Source organism: Elephantulus edwardii, unplaced genomic scaffold (assembly GCF_000299155.1).
Source record: "Elephantulus edwardii isolate Elephantulus edwardi_28Jun2011 unplaced genomic scaffold, EleEdw1.0 scaffold00233, whole genome shotgun sequence".
In the NCBI taxonomy this organism is placed as follows: Eukaryota; Metazoa; Chordata; class Mammalia; order Macroscelidea; family Macroscelididae; genus Elephantulus; species Elephantulus edwardii.
Window position 1 is genome coordinate 807719 of NW_006399983.1, and position 24932 is coordinate 832650.

The 24932-nt window shown below is 37.3% G+C and overlaps 1 protein-coding gene across 2 annotated transcripts in view; it reads right to left on the bottom strand.

Moving 5' to 3' along the window:
- Positions 1 to 24932, bottom strand: part of MAP2K4 (mitogen-activated protein kinase kinase 4) — a 151361-nt gene that overhangs the window by 90111 nt on the left and 36318 nt on the right. For both annotated transcript variants that reach the window (XM_006898557.1, XM_006898558.1), the window contains one exon: positions 17829 to 17931. In XM_006898557.1, coding sequence (XP_006898619.1) covers positions 17829 to 17931 — 103 coding nt within the window. The remainder of the gene's footprint in view (positions 1 to 17828; positions 17932 to 24932) is intronic.

A 24932-nucleotide genomic window follows, 5' to 3' on the forward strand; every position in this document is an offset into this window, starting at 1 on the left:
AATTCCCAAATCAATAAGACAGTTGGTTTAATTACTATTGGAAAATGCTTGTCATTCCTCTGTAGCATCTGGTCCCCACTGGACCCTCATAATTTCCTTCACCTGCTCCCCCCACCGACCAAACTGTGCAGCTTTGCAACTGCATCCTGGACCATCCTCACCCTTCTGGCCCCAACCCTCACCTACCTCCTTGTACCCCCAATATGTTTTTCCCAATAAAAAAAAATATTAAAAAAAAAAAGAGCTACAATATATAGGCTTAGCATGAGTTGCAGACAACTTGATGGCATGTAACAACTACCTATAGCATAGGGAGGCCTGGTGGTGTAGTCCATAGAGCTTTCCACTTAAACCCAAAGGTCATACATCTTTCAGTCAGTTCAAATCCATCAGTAATTCCTTATAGAAAGATGGGCAATTTATAGTCTCAGAAATCCAAAAGACTGTAATGAGTCAGTTCTGACTTGAGAGCAATGAGAGAGAATCTATACCATAGCTAGTCAAACGTCCAAAAGTGTACAGAGTATAAACTAGACAACTGGGACCCCCTAAAAGTCAAATTCTAACATAAAACATAAGACTTCAAGACGGTAAAAAGATAATTAACAGATTGGAAAATAATATTTGGAAAGGATATATACAATCCTGCAATATCAGCAATCAACATTTACAAGTGGATATACAGAATAGAGGCAGGATGAACAGATATGGAGAGGTAAATGGGGGTATATTCATGGTAGTACACAGGTCTGGTAGATTGGATTTTTGCATTTATATTAGTATATGGAGTAAATACATCCACACATAAAGCATAACCAACAGTGAGGAAACTGTAAGACCTTTTCAATCACAGCCAAACTTTCTGAGGGAATGAGTTGCTGCTCCCTGCACTTGGACATCAGACAGAGGCCAATCAAGGTCAACTGGCTTACCACAGGCCATAAAGTCAGTCAGTGTTCTATATCCTACTTTGAGGAGCAGATGTCGTCTTAGAAGCATGCTAAAGTGCAACTATTAGTCTCTCCCTGTCCAGAACCAAAAAAAGACAGAAGAAAAGCAAATCTGTACAGAAACGATTAGACCAAAGGATCAAGGAGCCATATGAACCACAACTGCCCTTATTCTGAGACCAGAAAACCTAGGTGGACCCTGACCTACCACCGACCACTCTATAATGGATCATAGTAGCAGGTCCTGGATAGAGTCAGAGGAAATGCAGAACAAAACTCAACAACATAATAGCAAGGCTTCTGGTCTGATTGCAAACTGATAAAACTCTCAAGACTATGGTCCTTAGTCACCCTGCAAACACGAACCAAAACTCACCCCTTGGCTCAACTTTCTACAAAACAGGTCTAAAAGGTGAACACTAACCAAAGAGGCACTTTCGCGCCTTAGAACAGTCAAAACAGAAGGTCAAAAGGTAACACTTCAAGAAGGAGACAGCTCAGCAGGAAGGAGGAAGGAGGGGAGGAGGAATAATAGAAATGAAAAGTACAGAGAAGAGAGAAGAACATGAAGACACTGTTGGTACCGTAACTGATGTCAAAATATAGAATGTGGATGGAATGGCTCAACAGAAAACCAATTTACTTCATAAAATTTCAAAGAGAGGAAAATGTACTTAACATTAGTTGGCAGGAAAATGCAAATTAAAAGTCATAAGGAAATAACATTACACATCCAGTAAAATAGTTAAAATTTAGAGCAGTAATTCCTCATATTCAAGCAAGAATATGGCATAGGTAGAATTCTCTTAAGCAGTTGAAGAGCATTAAATGGTACGTGCACTTAAAAAAATTCTTTTGACAGTTCCATATAAATTTGTGTGTACACCATGACTGAGCAGCATGATTCCTTGTTCCTTATCCAAGATGAAAAGATGTCTTCAGAAAGACATGTGAATAATCAGATACTTTATTCACACTAACCTCCAAGCCAGAAACAATGCAAATATTCAGTAACTGGACCATAGATAAGCAAACTGCAAGGAAATACTCCACAGTAAAACACAATCTACTTATGCTGACAATCACACTGACAAATCTTGAAAATCTTATGCTGAACAGAAGTCAGACACAGAGAACACAGCACATAATTATGTCTATCTGAAATTCGAGTAAAGGCAAAACTAACTTACAGCAACAGACACAGCAATAGACCTTGTCTCTGAGAACTAAAGACTTTATGACTGACAGGAATGGTATAAGAGAATTAGGTAGGGAGAAGGAATATCAATCCGGTTAGTTGTGGAATACAAATCGCACGTGCAAGATTCACTGAACAGTGTACTAATGAGTTGTGCATTTCACTATGTGTAAATTAGTACCTCAATACACATAAAACCCAGAAGGGTAAAAACATTCTCCAGATCATCTACTTATTCTTAGAGAAATCTCTAAGCTTTGGTCCTTATTTTTTAAAGTGTCTGTATGATTCAATAGCTTCTCTAATATTGTATTGGAACACTGTTTTCATTATAATTGACTGCTAACCAAAATACTGGTGGCTCCAGTCTGCTAGTCATTGCACAGGAGAAAGAGGTGGTAGTGTGCATCTGTGAGGGTTTACATCCTTGAAGAGTCACTAGGAGTTGAAATTGACTGAATAGTTAAGTTTAAAGGTTACTTTGGGGGCTTTTTTCTTCCTATTTTTTGCGTTAAAATATTTTTTTTAAATTCGCAAGTTGGATTTTTAAGCACATTAATATGAAAACTCTAAGAAAGATAATAAAAATAAACTATGTTTACTATCCAATTGTCCATGTTATCATTTTAAAAAATGCTTCTGGTAAAAAAAAAAAAAATCAAAGTTTATGAAAACTATAAAGAAAAATAAGCTTTATGCCTTCATAGTTCTGTCCAGAGATAACACTGTTAGTACAATATTTCTTTGTAGGGAAAAGTTATCCATGTATCAGAACATATAATACTTTATATAAACCTTTAAAACAGAAAAGTTTATGCATTACTTTGTACTTTGATACTCTTCATTTAGTACATGTTGAAAGTGTTAGGTGTTTATCAGCATATACCCTATTCTTTTTCCACACAGTGACTGCACATCTTTTCTCTGAAGTGTCACTGTGGATTCAAACCACTGAGATCCCCATTCACAGAGCAAGATGTTAGGTAGGCACTTAAGCATGAGAGCTCCTTAGGTTTTGTTCATGTGCTCTTAATTTACTTCATTTCTATTCTTACTTTGTTGAGTATTTTTATTAGGAATGGGTGCTGAATTTTGTCAAACACCTTTTCTGTATGATACAATCATATGATTCTTTCCCTTTGTTGGTGATTACATCAACAGTTTTTCTAAAGTTGACCACCTTTTCATATCTGGTGTGAATTACACTTGATAAGGATTAATTTTTAGTTTGATACAGAACATTTAATCGTGCTAATGCGAAACCTATACTTGGACCTAGAGGCAGTAGTCAGAACAGAGCAGGGCAACACTGCATGGTTCAAAATTGGGAAGGGTGTACGCCAGGGATGTGTCCTGTCTCCACACCTTTTCAACCTGTATGCAGAGCAGATTATCTGAGAGGCGGGGCTCTATGAGAAGCATGGCGTTAGGATTGGTGGACGCTCTATCAACAATCTGGGTTATGCAGATGAAACAACCCTGCACGCCGAAACGGAGGAAGATCTCATGCACTTACTGCAGAGGGTCAAGCACTGCAGCCTTCAATATGGACTGAGGCTCAATGTCAAGAAATCAAAAATTCTCACCACTGGACCAATCTGTAGCATCAGGATGGATGGTGAAGAGACTGAGATTGTTCACAGCTTCAGTTTGCTCGGCTCCACGGTCAACACTTTTGGCACCAGTAGCCAGGAAATAAAAAAATGTATTGCAATGGGAAAGTCTGTGGTTAGGGACCTCTCTAAAGTACTCAAGAGCAACGGTGTCTCTCTGGAGACTAAGGTGTGCCTGATACAGGCCATGGTTTTTGCAATCACTTGTTACGCATCAGAGAGTTGGACAATGACTAGGGAGGATAAAAGGAGAATTGACGCCTTTGAGCTGTGGTGCTGGAGAAGAGTATTGAATGTACCATGGACTGCCAAGAAAGCAGATTCATCCTAGAGAGGGTTAAGCCAGGCTGCTCCTTGGAGGCAAGGATTCTGGGGCTTCGCCTGACATACTTTGGACATGTTGTAAGGAGAGACAGGTCTTTAGAGAGGGACATCATGCTGGGCAGAGTGGAGGGACAGCGCAGGGGGGGAAGACCCTCTATGAGGTGGATTGATTCAGTGACTGGGGTATTCGGGATGGGTGTGTCAGAGGCAATGAGACTGGCACAGGATAGAGCAGGGTTTAGGGCTGTTGTACATAGGGTCGCTATGATTCACAAATGACTTGACGGCACATAAGAACGACAATGTTTTTTATTCATTGTCATGTACCACTGAGTCAGAGTCAAATCTCCAGCAGGTTTTCAGGAGCAGTTAACCACACAGGAGAATACTGTCCATCTTTCTCCATAGTGCAGCCAGTGGACTCAAACCACATGCCTTTGTGTTGGCAGTGCAACTCTTGACCACTAAGCCACCAGAGGAAACATGGCTTTATAGGCAAGAATTTTATTGAGAGATCATTTTAATCTGTATGTAACTCTCAACAGGTATTATTTTTCCTTTCAGAGTTTTTTATATATGCTATGCCACTGCATTCTTGCCTACATGGTTTCTGCTGAGTAACTGAAGCTCAGTCTTACTCTCCTTCATAGGTAATTCTTTGTCTCTCCCAAGCAGCTTTGAGGATTCTTTTAATTTGGGTCATTTTTATCATGCCTTAGTGATTTTCTTTCTTTTGGGGTCTATCCTGTTTCAGTTCATTCAGCTTCTTGAATGTATAGACTCTCATTTTTCATATGTGTGAAAATTTCTTTTCATACTATTTGGGAAGAAATATTCATAATAATTCTACCAAAAATTCTTCAGTGATTTTCCTCTTTGACTTTTCTTGGTCTAGAATTCCAATCACATGTGAACTATTCCTCTTGATGTCATCTGACATAATCCTCACGCCTTCTTCAGTTTCCTGCCTTCTTTTTCTAATTGTCCCTCTAACAGAAAAGGATTGGATAATGTGTTTTCCACATCATCAATTCTAGTGCACTGCTCCACCTCTGTTTTTTATCCTCCCAATGTGTTATATAGTTCTGAAATTTTAGTCTTTATATTCTGAATGTCAATTTCCTGGGTTTATATTCTTCTAATTTTCTATTCATTCTATCTATTTGGTTGTACTATTTAACTGAATTCTACATTTTCCTCAATGTGTAGGAGATATTATCAATCTCCTGAATTCTGTATCAGGAAGTTCCAAGTGCTTACCCTCCTCCAAAAGATTTTCTGATTCTTTATTTTGGTCACTTCTTTGTGCCTTTGGGTGATTTAAACTCACCCATTGCTTCCAAAACTATCTGGTGGTAATGTCTTTGTATGACTTTGATATACCCGACTGAACTCTATCAGTGGGCTGTACAGCTTACTAATCTGGCAATTGTGTTTTACCTTCTGTCTTGTGAAGAGTGTGAGAGACTAGAGGTGTGCAATGTATGTAGTTCACTGCTGTGTGTATAGAGTAGCTGAGGGCAGACTGACTGGTGTCTGCTTCAGTCTCTCATCAATCAGAAGGAGCAGAAGCAGGTCTTTACGCTTGTCCAGGAGATGGTGCTGGAAGTTGTGTGTGTAGCTGGCCTGTGTGCATACTGTTGCTGTCTACTGACAGGGGGTACAGAAAAAACAAGAAACCAACAACAACAAAGAACCAATGAAGAACAGAGAGCCAAAAGAGAAAATAACCCAAACAGAACCAATTAGGGTATAAAAGGAAGAATAATCAGAACAGAAAGGCAAAAATTGACAGGCAAAAAAGGATAAAAGAGAAGGCCAATTAAAACACACACACATACAAGACAGAAAATGAAAAGTGACAGAAAAGATAAAAAGAAGACCTCTGTGAGGAGGAAGTATGGGGCACCTAATCAGTACACATGACACTGCTGTAGGAAGTGGAGGCAATATACCTGGTCTGGGACAGTGTACCTGCTAGCACTATAGAGTGCTGGGGTTGGGTGCTCAATCAACACAGAGTCTCCGCTTATCTGAAAGGTGACAAAGGGCCACGATGTGCTAGACCACTGACAATACCAGTTCCGGAAGAGGAACAAATGGGTGGCACACCCAGCCTGGGACAGAGTTTCTGCTGCTCACACAAGTGTCAGGGTAACCAGCCAGGGACTGTGTCTTTGCCAGTCCCAGGTGATGTGTACATTCAGAGTGCTCAGTCAGAGGCAGTACATCTTCTTGGCATGAAGTGACAGTCACTGACAATCCAAGATGTCCAAGGATACTGCTCTATATGTGCGAATGGTATGTGCTGGGCACCAAATCCACAAGCAGAAACAAATCCAGGCTGAAGCAAGAACCTCAGCCACATATGGTGCTCCTGACACACAGGGGTTGGCTGTAGGCCAGGTGGGCACAATCTGTCAGTACTCAGGTAGAGAGATATCCCCCGACTGTGGAGATGGGTAACAGTGCTTCAGGCAGCCAAGCAAATCAATAACATGGTGCAATCCTGCCTTCAGACAGGGATGGGGCACAGCCAGAGGAACACTGCCAGCAACATGTGAGGATGTCACAAGGGGAAAAGCAATAAAGAAGACTGCACATTTCGTGTTGTCAACCGGCTGCTGGTACAGGCACCATCACAATCTTGGGTTTCTGTCTGCAGAACGCTATCTGCAAATGCTCAAAATCTCTGCACCATGCTGACTACAAGTCACTAACTTGTTTCCTTATTGTTTTCATGAAGCCTCTTCCTTTGTTTAGTGTTTGAATTTTTTTTTGTCTTTTCTTTTGAAATTAAAGGTTCCAGTATTATCTTCCACATCAGTTTTTCCATTCTTTTCTGATGTCTTAGCTGAAGAGCATCTGGGCATCTGTCTTCGTAGGCTGCCATCTAAACTAGATGTCCACTTCTGTAACATTACTTTATCTATTTCCCCATTCTCTTCAATTTTAACCAAATTTCAGACATCATTTCATTTGCAAATATTTTAATATTTATGAAAAATATTTATTTAAAAAATAGTAAAAATAGTATTATTACATCTAGAATAATTGTTTTAATTTAACTATCCAAGCACACTACCATACCAATTTCTTTAAAAGTTGAGTCAGAAGTCAGATTGGCAAATGTGTCTTTTAAAGGTTAGAAACACATCTCTTGGAATTGATTTGCTTTTCTTTGTCTACACATTTCTGGCACGTGTTCTGGCATCTAGAAATTCTTTACTATTAGACATTATGGGGTGGTTTGTGGTTTGTTTTTTTCTTACTACATCTGAATCTTTACACGGCGAGGAGAAAAAAATGAATACAAAGCTCTAGTTATTAGTTTTTATTGTTTAAAACTAGAAATAATTTCAATAAAAACAAATAATATAATATCCACTTGTATCTACTACTATATTTAACATGTTGAACATTTTGGCCTTTAAACTGAATGGTTAAACTATGAAACCACAGAGTACAAATGCTGTCTGCAAAAGAAAAATGTGTGGCTATGGTTACAATTTGTTAGATCTGGGTAACTTTAGACACTATAAGTCATTCTGCCACCCCAAAGATCTCCTTATAAATGTGGCAGACTTGTGTGAAAATTATATTCCACATATAGCGTTGACATAAATAGCAGTAGCTATGTGCTATATCCTATACTTTCCTCATGATGAGTAATGAGAGTGCTTGAAGTATCTCGAATTAATTTAAGATGTACCAAACATAACAGTGTGCATACAGTAATGACAATTAATTTTATAAAATACAATGTATGGGAAGAATAAAATAAAACACAATGTGAATGAAGGAATGTGTGAAACATAATGGATATGAAGGAAATAGAATGTATAAAAATGTTGTATACAAACAAAATTCACAAAATAAAAATAAATCTTAATAGAATTTGCACCAAATGTTAATCAGAAAAAGTGGTCCTTCATCATCCAGAACTATCTAAGGTGCATTAGCTCAAAAACTAACAACACTAGAAATATGTAAATAAGTACAGATAAATTTTGGACTTGAAGCTAAGCATTTTAAAACCACATATTCTGAATTTAAGGGACTTCCCTTGTCCAAACTAAGAGATACCGCTAGAATCTCATTTGCTTTTATTATATTTAAATAAAAAAATCTCAGTTGTACTATTTCCTATGTAGTCAAGACCTGTGGAAACACATGTATAATTCCCAGTTAATCACTAATATTCTTGATTCTGTGTAGACTATTCTCAAAAGAGCTTCAAACATGTAACAGTAATTATATCTTATCATGCATTGCTAATTAAATTCTATGATTTTTATCTTTTATTAAACTCAATTAACAGTGCGTGGAACTTTAGGAGTCCCAGCTTCAACTCAAGGACGGTTACAATCTCTATGATTTTAAGTGTGTCTTTTAACACTTACTTCAACCCAAATGTTTATTAGAGTCGTGAATTTCAATAATTTGCATGATGTTGTTAGGTGAAAAACAGATCCAAATTTAGCCCTAACCTGTGCCATCCTCACCATTTCCACTAAGTTCAAACACACTGCTGTAGCCACTATGTCAATCCACCTCACTGAGAGGCTTCCTCTCTTATTCTGACCTTCACTCTTTCCCAGTATGATGTCTTTTTACAAGGACTGGCCCTTTCTGATAAATACCCAAAACGTGTGAGACCAAGTTCTACTATCCTTGTTTCTAAGGAGCACCCTGGTGATACTTCCTTAAGACAAAATTGTGTGTTCTTTTAGGAGTCCATAGGATATTCTGTACTCCTCTCTAACATGACAAGTCAAATGTATTGATTCTTCTGTCATCCTTATTCATTGTCCAATTTTCACATATACATATACATACACATACACACACACACATATAAATAAAATGAAAATATCATGACTTGAATGTTTTTTTCTCAATGCAATATGGCTATTAATCTCTTTACTGCTGGGTGTTAGTTGTGGATCAAAGTAAAATGAAATTGGTGACAATTCTAATCATCTCTCCATCTATCATGATATTCTCCCGATTGGTTGAATGGTGAGGATTTCTGTCTTCTTGATGTTGTGCTATAATCTATACTGGAGGCTCTAGTCTTTGATGTTTTCCCATTTTATAAGCGAAGTGCATAATCTGCATACATAAGTTGTTGATAAGTCCTCTCCAATTCTGATCTCACATTCTTCTTACTATAGTCCAGTTTCTCAAATTATATTTTAAGGATACAGATTAGATAGGTAAGGAGAAAATACAACACTGGCCCACATCACTCTTATTTTAAAACATGCAGTATTCCCTTGTTATGTTCAGAAACTACTTTTGGATGGATGCATAGGTTTTGCTTGAGTACAATTAAATGTTCTAGGATTTCCATTCTCCTCAACGCTCTTCATCATTTTTTATGATCCACACACTTGAATGACTTTGCATAGTCAATATAACATACAAAATTAGAATTGTGTATGTATGTATTAATCCCAAAGACATGCAGTTTGAATTTGCCAGCAGCTCCACGGGAAAAGGATGTGCATTTAAGCCTCTGAAAACCTGCTGGAGGGTCAGTTATCAGTAGGTTCTGATATGATACACAACAAATGCCTGTATTAAACCAGCTTTATATTAAAAATATTCAAATTCAATGCGATCAAGACAGAACTGACTCACAGCTGACTTTCCAGAGGGTTTTCCATGGTTGAACATCACAGGAGAGAAGACTGTCTTTCTTTCAAGGAACAGCTGGTGGATTTGAACCACATGTCTTATATTGGCAGCACAAGATCTTAAGCACAAGAGTTGGGAAATGGTCCTATAGCCCTTTCCGCACTCACTCCCCTAAACAGTCACCCAGATTATTCATAAATGTAAAATCCAGCAGTCTATAGGAACTTGAAAGTTGGGAACTTTTCCACCCCTGAAATTTCCTTAAGTGATGGTGATAATATTCCATGATAGAGTACTTAACACTAAATGGTAATATCACAGCAATATTTACAGGTAGAAATTAATGACAGATATTTTAAAATCTTGAATCAAACATGCACTGTCTCAAGTCAGAAATGTCTTCAAGTAAACCCTCCAAAAGATTTTGGAGGTTATAAATCTCATGGGAGGAGGCTGCCCAGCATTCTCCCTCTGAACAGCTGGTAGACTCAAACTATTTAATAACCTTGTATTGGCAACATAACTCCCCACTGACTTCACCTTCTATGTGTTGAATTGTGTGTAGTATCTTATAAAGCTTCCATCATTGTACATCTTACAGTATTTGCCCTTTTTCTTGGCCCCACATTCTTCCTCAGTGCACTCAACAGCTCTGGCACATACCCTAGTCACAGTGAGTTACTGGGGAAAGGATTCTCTACAAAGGTGGAAGTGGTACCAACTGAGCTGATCCCTCTGCCTCTCTTTACCCTATGATATTCATGATTATATTTCTTTTACAATCAGGTACTTATACACTACTGTAAGAAACCAGAGAGTTCTGGTAGCTTAGTGGTAAGGAGTCATGACGCTAACTCAAAGGCAAACATCTGGAATCTACCAGCTGGGCAGCAGAGAGACAGGTAATCTTCTCCCCTATTTACTGCCTCTGACCTACTGGAGGATCAGCTACATGTTGCTTCCAACTCAAAAGTACGTAACAATAGCATTGTTGTTGTTGTGTGCCATCGAATTGTTTGCGACTCATAGTGACCCTATGTATAAGAGCCCTAAATCCTGCTCTATTCTGTGCCAACCTTATTGTCTCTGACACATATAACCCATTACCTCAATTACTGAATCGATCCATCTCATCGAGGGTCTTCCTCTCTTGTGCTGTCCCTCCACTCTCCCAAAGATGATGTCCCTCTTGAAGGACCAGGCCCTCCTTGTAACATGTCCAAAGTATATAAGACAGAGCTTTAGAGTCCTTGCCTCCAAGAAGCAGCCGGTTTCACCCTCTCCAGGACGAACCTGTTTGTTCTCCTAGCAGTCCATGGTATATTCAACACTCTTCTCCAGCACCACAGCTGAAAGACATCAATTCTCTTTCTATCACCCCTAGTCACTATGCAGCTCTCTGACCCATAGCAAGCAACAGCAAAGACTACGGTCTAGATCAGACGCATCTTAAGTCTCTAGAATGACGTTGTTGCTCTTCAGTACTCTGGAGAGGTTCCTTACATCTGACTTTCCCAATGCAATTCATCTCTTGATTTCCTAGCTGCTGGTACCAAGAGTGTTGATTGTGGAGCCAAGGAAACGAAAACTTAACAATCTCAATCTCTTCACCATCCATAATGACATAAAGAAACGAAAAGAGACCTACACAAGAATATACCATGTTCATGGACAAGAAGATTTAACTCTAAAAATGTATATCTACAGACATAATCTCAATTCAGGTCCCATCATTATTCTTCAAAGAGATGGAAAAAGTAATCATCAACTGATTATGCAAAGGGAAGAGAGACTCAGGATAAGCAAAGCACTACTTAAGAAGAAAAAGTAGGACGACTTAAAACTCCTGATCTCAAAACCGATCACAAAGCCATAGCAATCAAAACAGTGTGGGATTACTGGGACAGCAATCAGACCACACCAGTGGACCAGAATTAAGAACCATAAGCAAATCCGTCACACCTACAAGCAGCTAATCTTTGAAAAAGAGATCATTAAGTCCATTAAAATGGGGAAAAAAGATAGCCTCTTTAACAAATAGGCTGTTAAAACTGCAAATCAATTTGCAGAAAATAAAACAAAATCCCTAAGTCAGATAATATACAAAAAAACTAACTCATGATTATCAAAGATCTAAATTGCTGTTGTTATGTGCCATCAAGTCACCTGTGACTCATAGCAACCCTATGTACAATAGCTTTGAACTCTGCTGTATCCTGAGCCAGTCTTACTGTCTCTCACAGACCTACCCACAGAGAGAATTATACTAGTATGGTTACCAGGGAAGGGAAAGGACAGGAACAGACAATTTATAATGAACATGTAATAGCATCGGGGGCAGGAAAAGACAATATGGAGTGAGTGGACTATCAGATACTGTGGATATTGGAATTAATGTTACAGAACAACGTGTGCATGGAATTACTGAAAATGTGCTTTGTGAACATTCACTCAAATCATAAGGGTGTTTGTTGGTTTGTGGTGTTTGGTTTTTTTTTTTAAAGGTTTGTCTTAATTATTTGCTATTAGTTTTCCAAATAATTCTAGTCAATATCAAATTTTTTTAGTTCTGATTTCATTCCTAATACTATACATGTTCAATTGTTTATGGAAAAGTTTTGTGTATTACTAAGGAAATTTGCTATTCAAAGGGAACATACCTTTTCAGAAAGCTCTTTTTGGTTCTTGCTGTTATTTAAAATTAAGTCCCACAACAACACTCTTGGCACCAGCAGCCAGGAAATCAAAAACGTAGTGCGATGGGAAAGTCTGCTGTTAGGGACCTCTCTAAAGTACTCAAGAGCAACGGTGTCTCTCTGGAGACTAAGGTGCATCTGATACAGGCCATGGTCTTTGCAATCACTTGTTATGCATCAGAGAGTTGGATAATGACTAGGGAGGATAGAAGGAGAATTGATGCCTTTGAGCTGTGGTGCTGGAGAAGAGTATCATGAATGTACCATGGACTGCCAAGAAAACAGATTCATACTAGAGAGGGTTAAACCAGGCTACTCCTTGGAGGCAAGGATTCTGGGGCTTCATCTGACATACTTTGGACATGTTGTAAGGAGGGACAGGTCCTTGGAGAGGGACATCATGCTTGGTAGGGTAGAGGGACAGCGCAGGAGGGGAAGACCCTCTATGAGGTGGATTGATTCAGTGACTGGGGTAATCGGAATGGGTGGGTCAGAGGCAGTGCGATTGGCACAGGATAGGCTGTTGTACATACGGCCGCTATTAGTCGCAAACGACTCGACAGCACATAACGACAACGACAACAACAACAAATACTATTTTATTACTATTCTAGAGTAAATCTCTACCCACAAATTACCTCCTTTTTGTGATTCACAGTCAAACTTTCTTCAATATACTAAGTACATCTATGTGCCTTTTTTTAAAGAGCCATCACTCCATCTATGCCTGCTTCATGCTGTTGTACGAAATGTGCCTTCACTATTTTGTGAATTGCTTGATTTAGCTATGCATTTCAATTCTCTTTTCTAAGATGTCATGTTTTGCTTGCTCTCAGCTTCTCTGATCATTTTTTGTGGCACACATGACAGTTTATGAGAAGAGTTCTTTCCTTTCTCACAGTATTCTACATATTCAGAATTCATTTGTTGTTATGTACTGTTGAGCTGGAACAATCTCATGGCTGACCTTCCAGAGAGTTTTTAAAGGCAGTATGGGAGGAGAATGCCCATCTTTCTCACACAAAATAACTGGTGTATTGGAACCTCATACCCTGGGGTTCCAGAGCTCAATCTTCTAATTTTTTCATCCTCAATTACTGATGAAAAGATCTAATGGTTTAGTGGAAAGGAATTATACTACAAACCCAAAGGCACACAGTTCAAATGTACCAGCCACTCCATGGGACAAAGATGAGCAATCTCCTCCCATGCCATTTTCTGCCTCTGAAAAGCTGCTGGAGGGTCAGCTATGAGTCAGTTCAAACCTGATAGTAAACAGCAACAATTATCAATAGACAACTCTTAAAAGAAATACAAGTCTTGAGGGGATTGCGTTGTGCTAACTAAACAGCATAAAGAGAAAGACACAAAAAAAGAAATGATAATCCAGAAGGCATAAAAGAACTTTAAAATTCTAGATTTTTTTTTAGCCTTGAATATCAGAAGCAATTACTAAAACCTAAGTGTCATAAAATAAATTCTCTCAATGCATAGTAACAGGACAGGGTTGCAGGGAGAGTATGAAAGAAAAGTAAATAAGAAGAAATTCAGGAAGTCAAATCTCCATTTCAAAAAGAGAAAGCACACAAAATTAAAAAATGCAACAAACATGAAGGAAATGAGCAAAAGTAGTAAAAATTTTCTAAGAAATAAAATTTTAAACTAAAAAAGGTACTCAAGTACATAGAAAAATAGTAAAGCCATAAAGACAGTCTCACATAATTTTAAAACAAAGGACAATGCCAAAGCTTCCAGTGTGCAACAGAAATATGTACTATCTCTGTTCTGATTAAACAGAAAAATACACTGTCCCAAAAATTACCTGTGCTTGCACTCACCAGAACATTCATCATTCTTCACCTCTCTCAAATTCCTTATCCCTTTTTTTGTTATATCATTCCAAATCTTATTTCTTTGTGAAATTGTCATCAAGTAGTTTCTATAAAGTTATCTTATCCTTTCCTTGCTCACTACATTTCACATTTACTTTGGATAAAGCTAAGTAATTTCTTTTTTTTCCCCTATAATTATATTTTATTAATTTTCATAAACATTTACAGAGATTTTGGGTTTCCATTCATTCATTGTTGCACCATTCTCTCTACCCTCCTCCCAGTTTGTTCTTGTCCAAATGCCACAGTGCTTGTCAAAGCCAGTTCTGATTAATCTTCTTTGTCAGTGTGTCCTTTGCCATTCCCTATCACTCCTCCCTGAGAGAGACTTCACCCTGAGTCATAAGGAAAAGGGGATGGCGTATTCTCTAGCTAAGTAATTTCTTTCACAACTGTAGCCAACCTATCATTTTGTGGGATTTTAAATTAATGGTCCCCAGAAAATAACAGTAGGACACGAAGATATTTTAAAGTTCCTACAAACTGAACGTTATATTTTCCAAATACAAAGTACTTGTCCTGGAGAATAATCAATAGTTTTTAGCACCTATTGGCACTCAACCCAGAAGAAAAGTACTGAAGGACATACCTTACGGGAAAAGGTGGGAAGGTAGAAGATATGCACTCTCTAAGTAGGAACACTGCTGCCTGATGATGAAAACAATCACTCACACACTGCCATCAAGTTAGAAATTACTTATAGCTGACCCTCCTGTGGGTTTCCAGGGGTTGTAAATCACACAGGAGGATGTATATCTTTTTTCCCCCAAGGAGAGCTGGGGATTCAACACTCTGCCTATGGGTTGGCAGTGCAACTACTAATCCATTGGGCCACCAGAACTCCCTATATTTATGCCAGTAGGTGCCTAGCAATGCTCAACAGACATATGTGGAATAAATGAAAAGGTTTAAAAGTCTAGATTTAATATATCTACATAAGAGAATCAAACTCTAGAAATTCCATCCTAAATTTAAACGAAAAAAAAATTTAAAAAACCAACACCAAACACCACACCAAAAATCCCATCATCAAATCTTCACAAACTTTTAACATTTTTTAGGAAGAGGTAAAGGATGAGAAACCTAATTGGTTACTAAATCAGGAATTTTAAAAAGCAAGCAAATGGTGCAACCACTGTGGAAGGCAAGTATGGCACTTTCCCCAAAACTTACAAATAGAGATACCATTTGACCCAGCAATTCCACTACTGGAAATATACCCCAAAGAACTGCCACCCAAGCAGATATATGCACACCCGTGTTTACTGTGGCTTTGTTCACAATAGCAAGGAGTTGGAAACAACCTAAGTAGCCATCAACAAACGAATGGATAGAGAAGCTGTGGTATATTCACACAATGGAATACTATGCCACACTGAAAAACAAGGAACTCATGCAGTATTATTCAAAATGGGTGACTCTGGAGGACATTATGCTGAGTGAAGTAGCTCAGTCACAAAAGGACAAATATTGCATGGTGCCACTGTTGTTAAACAGGACTGACATCGGGGTTAGGGAGAGACTGAGAAAGATGGTTTCAATAATGTATACTGCATTGAAACAGATGAGGGAGAAAACTGTTTAAAAGGGATATGTGATTAGCTATTTTTGTCATGACAGGAGTCTAGAGCGAAGGCTACATGGTGAAGTGGACCTGGGGGAGTGTTTGTAAAACTATGAAAGAATCTGTCTTTTACTTTTCCAAGAGAGTAGTGTACTAGGGGGTAGGGTTAGAAGGGGAGAAAACTGCAACAATGAATGAATGGAAATCCAAAGTCTCTGTAAATTTTTACTGAAATTAATAATAAATTTAAATTTTAAATTAAAAATTAAAAAACAAAAGGACAATTAAAAAATTTATAAATAAATCAGTATAAAATAATTAAAAACAAAAAAAGCAAGCAAAGAGGGTGGGAAATAGTACCCTACTTAAATTTTGAAGAAAATGTCAACATTGTGCTCTTTAAAAGAAAAATTAAAAAAATACGGTCCATGAAATCTCTAGATACAAAGAATTTCTGAAAGACGATGTAATTACGTCACCAATTTTAAATGTACATCAGATTATCTTTCTCTTGGTTAATATAAACTTTAAAAAAGAAAAGAAAATGGATTGGTTTGGCTACTAGCACTAGATCCTTTCTTCCTCTGACTTCTAATTGGTGACTGAGGTGGCAATCAACAGAAATGTAGTATGTTAAATTTAGAATTAGTTTTTTATTTACTTTACCCAGTATTTCTAGGAAATGAGGAAGAATGTTTAAAGAGTGTTTCCTTATTGTCGAACTCTGACTAGTAAAAAAATGGTAAGTTTACTTCCTTACTTGTAGCCTCAGCTGCCCTTCAGGTAAAAATAAATTGTTAAAAAGCTGAGCTTTGATGAGAAATCCAATTATGAAACCCAGTGTTTATACAAATTGTTAGAAGGTATTCTACGTCAAGTTACTCCACACTGTTGTTCCAAATTTCATTCTTCCATTCTTCCTAACGTCACAGATTTGTGTATACACAAACACACAAATGGACTTCTGGACACTATTGTTTTAAAAAATAATTTTAAAAGGCTCTATTTCAAGAGACTCTGCTTTCTAGAAATCTATTATTTGCAAATATGTACACTGTAAACATTAAAAGGGAAGTAGTGATAAATGTGTCTCATTAGGGAAAATAAACATTTTTAGTGAAAGAAGCTTTGACTACAAAATTTCTTTAGAATTTATTTAAAACCGTAAAATAGTGGGCTCTGCCAGTATTCTTTACTATACTTTCTATCACTTATTTTACAGTTCTCCATACAAGATTTAAGTAAAAATTCTTTTCATGGCTATGATTGTAACTATAAAACTACTAGTCTTGGCATTTGCTGTTCATCATCAGTTTGGGGTGTTTTAGGCGAGGGAAGGAAAGGAGAAATGGTTATTCAATATAGCACTCTCATCCAAGCTGACATATTCTCATGGTAGTATTTTACATTAATGTATGGATTTTTAAATAATATTTCTCTTAAAAATATTCACTGAATAATGCCTTTAAAAAAAAACAAACCTTAAAAAAAACAACAACTCACTGGCACCTACAGACTGGCCCGAGTACAATTCTTTCAATTTACAATGACATGGAAATCAAACAGGCTTTAAAAGAAGCAAAATCTATTTTGCCACTAAGTAAATGGTGAGGATTTGTACAAATTGAGAGGAGACCATTAACTTTCCAAATATAACTTGCTATTTCACTGTGAATCCAGTAAGAAAAGAATATACAATATTCCCAGAATTTAAAAGTTGAAATGATATAAATCTGCCTAAGTCTTCAGTTCTTTTTCTCCCTTGTGCTTTCTTACTTCAGACAATAGAATGATTAACTTTCTACTTTAACTCGAATACTATTATTTCATATGGCCCATAAGATAATAAAAACACCAACTTTTAGGTTTAAAAAAAATTCATCAAGTGCAGTAACTATAAATTCAGTGGTTGGATTGAGTGTTTTATTTGATTGCCAAGAATACTCACATGTGTGGGTTTTGAACTCCTGTTGGATTGGGATTCAGAGTAAACCTTGCTGTAGATTTGAAAGGTGGATTTGCAAAATTCAACTTCAGAGCTTTGCGTTTACCTGAGAAATAACAAATAAAAAGTAAAAGTTTCAAGTACTATAAAATAGGTACCATTGTGATGGCACAAGAAAGTCACATCAACAGGCAGAAAAACAACCTGCCTTAACATATGCTTACTCTGATATCTTAAAAGGCAGAAAAGAATTTCTCAAAATTAAAAATACAAATTATCTTTAATTAACACTAACCCAAAATTACGTTTTGTAATACAATAGTTAAAAATGTTGAGTGTTACAAGTTTACATTTATTGTTTAGTATTAATGAAAATAAAAAATACCAATTTAAAAAATAATTTCTTTCAGGAATTATATTAAGAGATACTAAAATATTACCATTTCAGTGTTATACTTAATGGCTTCAGTTTAATAAACTAAATTTAATACAAATTCCCAACCTTAATGAGCTAAAAAAAGTCCAGAGTCAATTTCTCATTAAAATACAAGTATTCCCAATAGTAATTTACTGAAGCAATTTCATATTTGAAAGAAAGGAATGATTTAGCTTTTTAATTTTTTTAAACTACACAAATAAGCAAGTCCATTATAGAACATTTAGAAAAAAACAAAAGTCACATGTAAATCTCCAATATAGACAATTTGCTTTCCATTGTAGACTTTTTCCCTTCTTCATAGAGGCCAAAATTATTTTTAATCTAAGACTAAAATCACATCATTAGACTGTTTTTTCCTAACAGGATTTAGTCAATGACTTTCTTACAATGTCAATAAATCTTACAAGATTGTTTCTCCAAAATTCTATTATCTAGATACTTTTTTAATTGAGTTGAGTTTTTAATAATTTGTTGCCAATTTTGCTTTCCTGTTCACATTAAGGGTCATTTCTCCAGCATTCACTCTTTAGTTTATCACATATGTAACCATTTATGTGGAGAACACCTTTGTAATCCCTTGGTGAATTCAAGAAGTTGATGACCTGGCTCAACTCTTTAGGAAGGTGTTTTCAGAGATTACCCTTTCTACAAAATAATGTGAATTTTCAACAAAAACACATTCATTTTCAAATAAGGATAGTACAACATAAATGTTTCACATAATAGAAATGTCTACTTTCATTCGGGTGATACAGATACATAGAGGAAGGACATCCAAACTAAAAAGCAAACAAAATCTAACCCAGTTGCTACTGAATCTATTCCAACTCATAGCAATCCCATATATATTAAGGTAGAACTGTAAACTCTAATGTTTCAAGGACTAATTTTTTTTTTAATTGACTTTCAGGCTTTTCTTTCAAGAAGGCCACTTCTCCATCAAGTCAAAACTAACACACAGCTGACCCTCCAGCAAGTTTTCAGAGGCAGTACGCCATACGGAAGGGGACTGCCCATCCTTTTCCTACTGAGCAGCTGATGGATTCAAACTTGTGCCTTTGGGTTGGCAGAGGAACTCCTTAACAGTCAACAACCAGACCTCCCTACTAGGTTCTTCCCTACTACGGTATTTTTTTAAATTTGTTTATATTAAGAATATATTGGTATTGAAAATAACATAATTCAATATTGGTATTGAATATACCATGGACTGCTACGAAAACAAACAGGTTTGTCCTGGAGAGAGTGAAACCAGACTGCTCCTTGAAGGCAAGGATTCTAAAGCTTCATCTGACATACATTAGACATGTTGCACTCTCCTTGGGAGAGTGGAGGGACACCTAGGAGAGGAATACTCTTGACAGAGATTGGATTGATTCAGTGACTGGGGTAGTCGGAGACAGTGAGATTGGCACAGGACAGAGCAAGGTTTATGGTTGTTGTAAAAAGGGTCGTTATGAGTCACAGGACATTCTAAGCACATTAACAATTTTATCACTTGAAAAAAGTTTTATTAAATTGTATCTTTCAATAAAAACACTTCATGGTAACATGGTTATTATTTAATATTGTTTAAATTATGTTTGCTATTGTTTTCAATGACTTCATGAATATTCTTCAATTTTTTTTCTCAACTAACAAATGAATATAATTAACATAAACAAAAGTTCTTTGGCGTCCTCAATATTTTTTAAGAGTTTAAGGAGTTTCTGAGACCAAAGAATTTGAACATATATCCCAAACTTCACAGATTTGTTATAGGTCTTTTTAGAACTTTTAACAAATTAAGATTAACTGTAACTCACCAATGCACTCACTAAATGAATTTACAAAGATACCCACTCTGCAGTCGAACTTGAAATAAAATGGCTAACAAATAAGACTTGATTCCACCCTGCTCTGATGGAATCTATCTCCTAGTAAATAGCCAAATCAGAAAACAAGATGTCAAATACTATGAAGAAAACAAAGAACAAGACACTAAAATACAGTGTTTTCCAAACATATTAAATTAAAAAATTAACCCCCAACCTGAAACACTTAACAATTTTACTCGTAACCTGGAACACTTAATGATTTTCAATAGCTGCACAGTATAAGGAAGCCTGGTGGCGTCGTGGGGAACACTTACCACTGCACTTCTAATCACTAGCCCCACTCCATGTGAAAAAGATGGGCAGCCCCTTCCTGTAATCATTTACAGCCTTGGGAACCAAAGGGAGGGTAACTATTCATCAGAACTGACTCAGTGGCAGTGGGTGTTGATTTGGGCACAGTTCAGGAATTGCTAATGTGTGATAATACTTAATCACTTAGGAAAATGCTTACTCACTGCCAAGGAATTGGTTCTAACTCATAGGTGACCTGAATTATTTCTAAACTATAAATCATAAACCACACCAAAGTAGACTCCCTATCCTTCTTCTTTAGAGGGGTGATAGACTTTAATCACCTGGAAAGCAGTGCAACTCCCTAAAGAAAACAAATTACAAAATGGTATTTAGAATATAATTCCATATAAACCTGCTGCCTGCAAGTCAATTCTGACTCATGGTGACCCTATAGGTCACAGGTGAAATGTCTCAAGGGGATGATCAAATGACTAACCTTAAAATTAGGAACTGAACACCTATCCACTGTACTTGGGCACCTAAACTAACATACACACAGCATAAACAACAGAAAATGTCAGGCTAATATGTAAATTAAGTTCAATGAAGCAGATAATGGATTTACATTTTTTTTCAGTTAAATATAACTAATTTAGTAATTTAAACACCTCAATTCCTTCATAATAATTCTTAAACGTTAAAATTTTATCTATACTTAGTTTTATAAGGCATCAAGAGAGTTAATCATTCTGTGCTTATTGGATTTATAAAACTAATTCAGCCCTTTACAGGATGGCCTCATAACAGTGTTAAATTTGCCCGGCTGTGTTGTGGAATAGGATAATAAAATGAAATGCAAATGTAGACAACCTGTTAAACATGTAGCCACAAATGATGGCTATAGCAAAAAAATGTGTTTCTAAGCACAGTCGTCAATTTAAAAGTGTGTGACAACGTATTAAAAACCCTTATGTGATTCTAAGAATGTGAAATACAAATTAAGACAGAAATGGTCTTAAGGCTGTCTCCATTTTGGCGGTCTATAGGGTGTCACACAGCTAACTCAAAAGGCCAAGTCCCTCTGATAGTTCACATTTACCAGCCATTCCAAAGAAGAGCACAGAATTCAGCCTCAGAAAGTCAGTTCTGGCTTCATGGCAATGAGTCTATGGTTGTTGTTGTTATGTGCCGTCGAGTCGCATGCAACTCATAGCGACCCTGTGTACAACAGCCCTAAACTCCGCTCTGTCCTGTGCCAATCGCACTGTCTCTGCCACTCCCATCCCAATTATCCCAGTCACTGAATCAATCCACCTCATAGAGGGCCTTCCCCTCCTGCGCTGTCCCTCCACCCTCCCAAGCATGATGTCCTTCTCCAAGGACCGGTCTCTCCTCACAACATGTCCAAAGTAAGTTAGACAGAGCCTCAGAATCCTTGCCTCCAAGGAGCCACCCGGTTTAATCCTTTCCAGGACAAATCTGTTTGTTTTCCTAGCAGTCCATGGTATTCTCAATACTCTTCTCCAGCACCACAGCTCAAAGGCATCAATTCTCCTTCTATCCTCCTTGGTCATTGTCCAACTCTCTGATGCATAACAAGTGATGGCGAAGACCATGGCCTGTATCAAATGCACCTTAGTCTCCAGAGAGACACCATTGCTCTTCAGTACTTTGGAGAGGTCCCTAACAGCAGACTTTCCCACGGCAATGTGCCCTTTAATTTCCTGGCTACTGGTGCCAAGAAGGTTGACTGTGCCAAGCAAACTAAAGCTGTGTACAATCTCAATCTCTTCACCATCCATCCTGATGCTGCCAATTGGTCCAGTGGTGAGAATCTGTCTTCTTGACATTGAGCCTCAACCCATATTGTAGGCTGCAGTCCTTGACACTCTACAGCAGGTGCTTCAGGTCCTCTTCACTTTCAGCAAGCAGGGTTGTGTTATCTGCATAAAGCAGATTGTTGATAAATCTAAATCGTCCACCAATCTTGACCCCACAGCTACTTAATTAATTGAGACTATCAGAAAGAGATCTATGCAAATGAGTGATTGCCACACCAAACAGCACTCCATTAAGAGTAACATTTTAAGTGCCTGCAATACTAGTCTAAATCAGAGACCTGCTCCCTTACAAAAACACCAAAGTCAGAAATAAATGTAAAGCTCCTCTGATTCCTTTTACAGATGTTTTCACCATTGTCATGATTTCTGTATTTCTCCCCCATATACACAAGCAGTTTACCTGACTTAGAAATTGTTGAGAAGATTTAAAACTTCTTCAGAGAAAATAAAACACATCAGTAGCTTAAAATTCAATTGTCTAGGCAATTCATTTCTTGGTCAGAATCAGCCTTATGGGAGAAGTAAATCACCTTAATTAAACATAAAGGAAAATAAAAAAAGTCTATCAATCATTTCATAAAATCTATTTTATCATTTTTCGAGAGCACTTCATAGGCATATGGTGATCCTAAGTAGTAACTGATGACAGGTAACAACAGGGTACTGGGCTTACAGAAAAGCCTAGAGAGAGATTTTTTTAAAGTATCAGCATAACACAGAAGAGAGTTTTTGAAAAGATGTCAAGATAATATGGATGTGAACCAATCCTGGAAACTAACGCTAATTTCACTAATAAATTTATCATTAAACTATTGTTTTTATAATAAATCTAAGTAAAGAGAAGGAACATAAATTGAAATCTAGAAAGTAGTTAAAGATTTTACTTGGTTCCAAATAAGCAGAAAGCTGTCTTGCAATTTAGTCACAGATTTCTAATTTCAAAGCACTTCACAGTATTACGTCTGAATGAGTTCAGTGACAAAAAAATTAACTCAAATGTGAAATCTGCCTGTCACATGATGTCCTTCAAATCACTTGGTTTATCACTCATGATCTGCACACAGTAAACTGATACAAGATTATGGTACAATGTAAGTTAATCATATTATGAAAAGTAGCCATATAAAGACAATATTTTCTTCATGTGAGAAGACAGAAGCTAGTCTTTGCAACTGAAAAACAGTTCATTTTAAAATAAATTACAATTAAAACTTTCCTAAAAATTAGAAGTTTTGGGTTGTTTTTTTTAAATATACAATCTGTACATACACACATTGTTGTTGTTGTTCTTGTTGTTATGGACCATCAACTCATAGCAACCCTATGAACAATAGCTTTGAACACTGTCTTCTCCTGAGCCAATCTCAAGAGTCTTTGATACACTTACTCCCAAGGCCCCAGTTACTATATCAATCCATCTCATTCGGGGTCTTCCTTTCCTGCACTGTCCCTCCACCCTTTCAAGCCTGATGTCCTTCTCCCACAGCCAGTCTCTCCTAGCCACGTGCCAAAGAATGTGAGTTGGAGTTTCAAAATCCTAGCTTTCTAGGAGAAACTTTGTTTCACCCTCTCAAAGACAGACCCATTTGTTTTCTTGGCAGTCCATGGTATGTTTAATACTCTTTTCAAGTACCACAACTCAAAGGCATCAATTCTTTTTCTGTCCTTGTTAGTCACTATATAGCTCTCCAACGTGTAGCAAGTAACAGCGAAGACCAGGACCAGGACCATGTGTAGGTTAGTCTCTAGAATGACATCTCTGATTTTACTTATTCATTATTACGAACACAGAAGTAATCTGACGTCTTTAAAGCTCATTTATTTTATATATGAATATGTATACAATAATAGAATGTGGCTTAACTTTCTTATTTCAAGGATCTCTATACTTCTCCTCAGCTCATTCCATCAAGTCAGAACTGCATCCTGTCTGACCTCCACTGGGTTTCCAAGGCTGTAAGCATGGAAGGAGGCTGCCCATCCTTCCCCCAAGGAGCAAATGGTGGATTAGAACCACCAGAGAGGCTTAGCCTTTGGAAGAGCTGTGCAACTACTTAAGGACTGGGCCACCACAGCTTCTTGTATTTTAAAAATATGTAATTATCTTTAAGTTCATATTCTGAACATTCAGTAACAAAATATATTAAAATCTGTAAATGTAAAAGGCAAAAGTCCCTCAAGGGATGATGCAACTAGAGAGGTGAGCAGCTAACTCAAAGGCCACCCGCACCTCACTGTCGATCTGAATCTACCAGCCTCTTCTGTATGTGCTTATGTTGTTTGTTGAGCACCATCACGTCAAAATCAACTCATAACTGACTCTCCAGGGTGTTTTCAGTGGCAATTAATTGCATGGGAGGAGACTGCCCATCCTCTTTCAGAAGAGCAACTGGTGGACTATAATCGCGAGCCTTCGGGACTGCAGTGCAGTTTCTTACCACTAGGCCACGAGAGCTCCCTTACCAGCCACTTGTAGGGAGAAAGACGGGCACCCTCCCCCCAGGCAAAAGACAGCCTTGGAAACCCACTTCGGCTATGAATTGGTTCCATTTTAATGGCAATTAGTCTGAAAGTTTTTGAGGTGATTACTTGGAAGACAGTCTGTGTGTGTGTGTATAAACACATATATATACCCTGAACATTCAATAATAAATAATTTAATACTATAAATTCAATACTATAAAATACTTTAATTCAATAAATATTTATGCAGTAC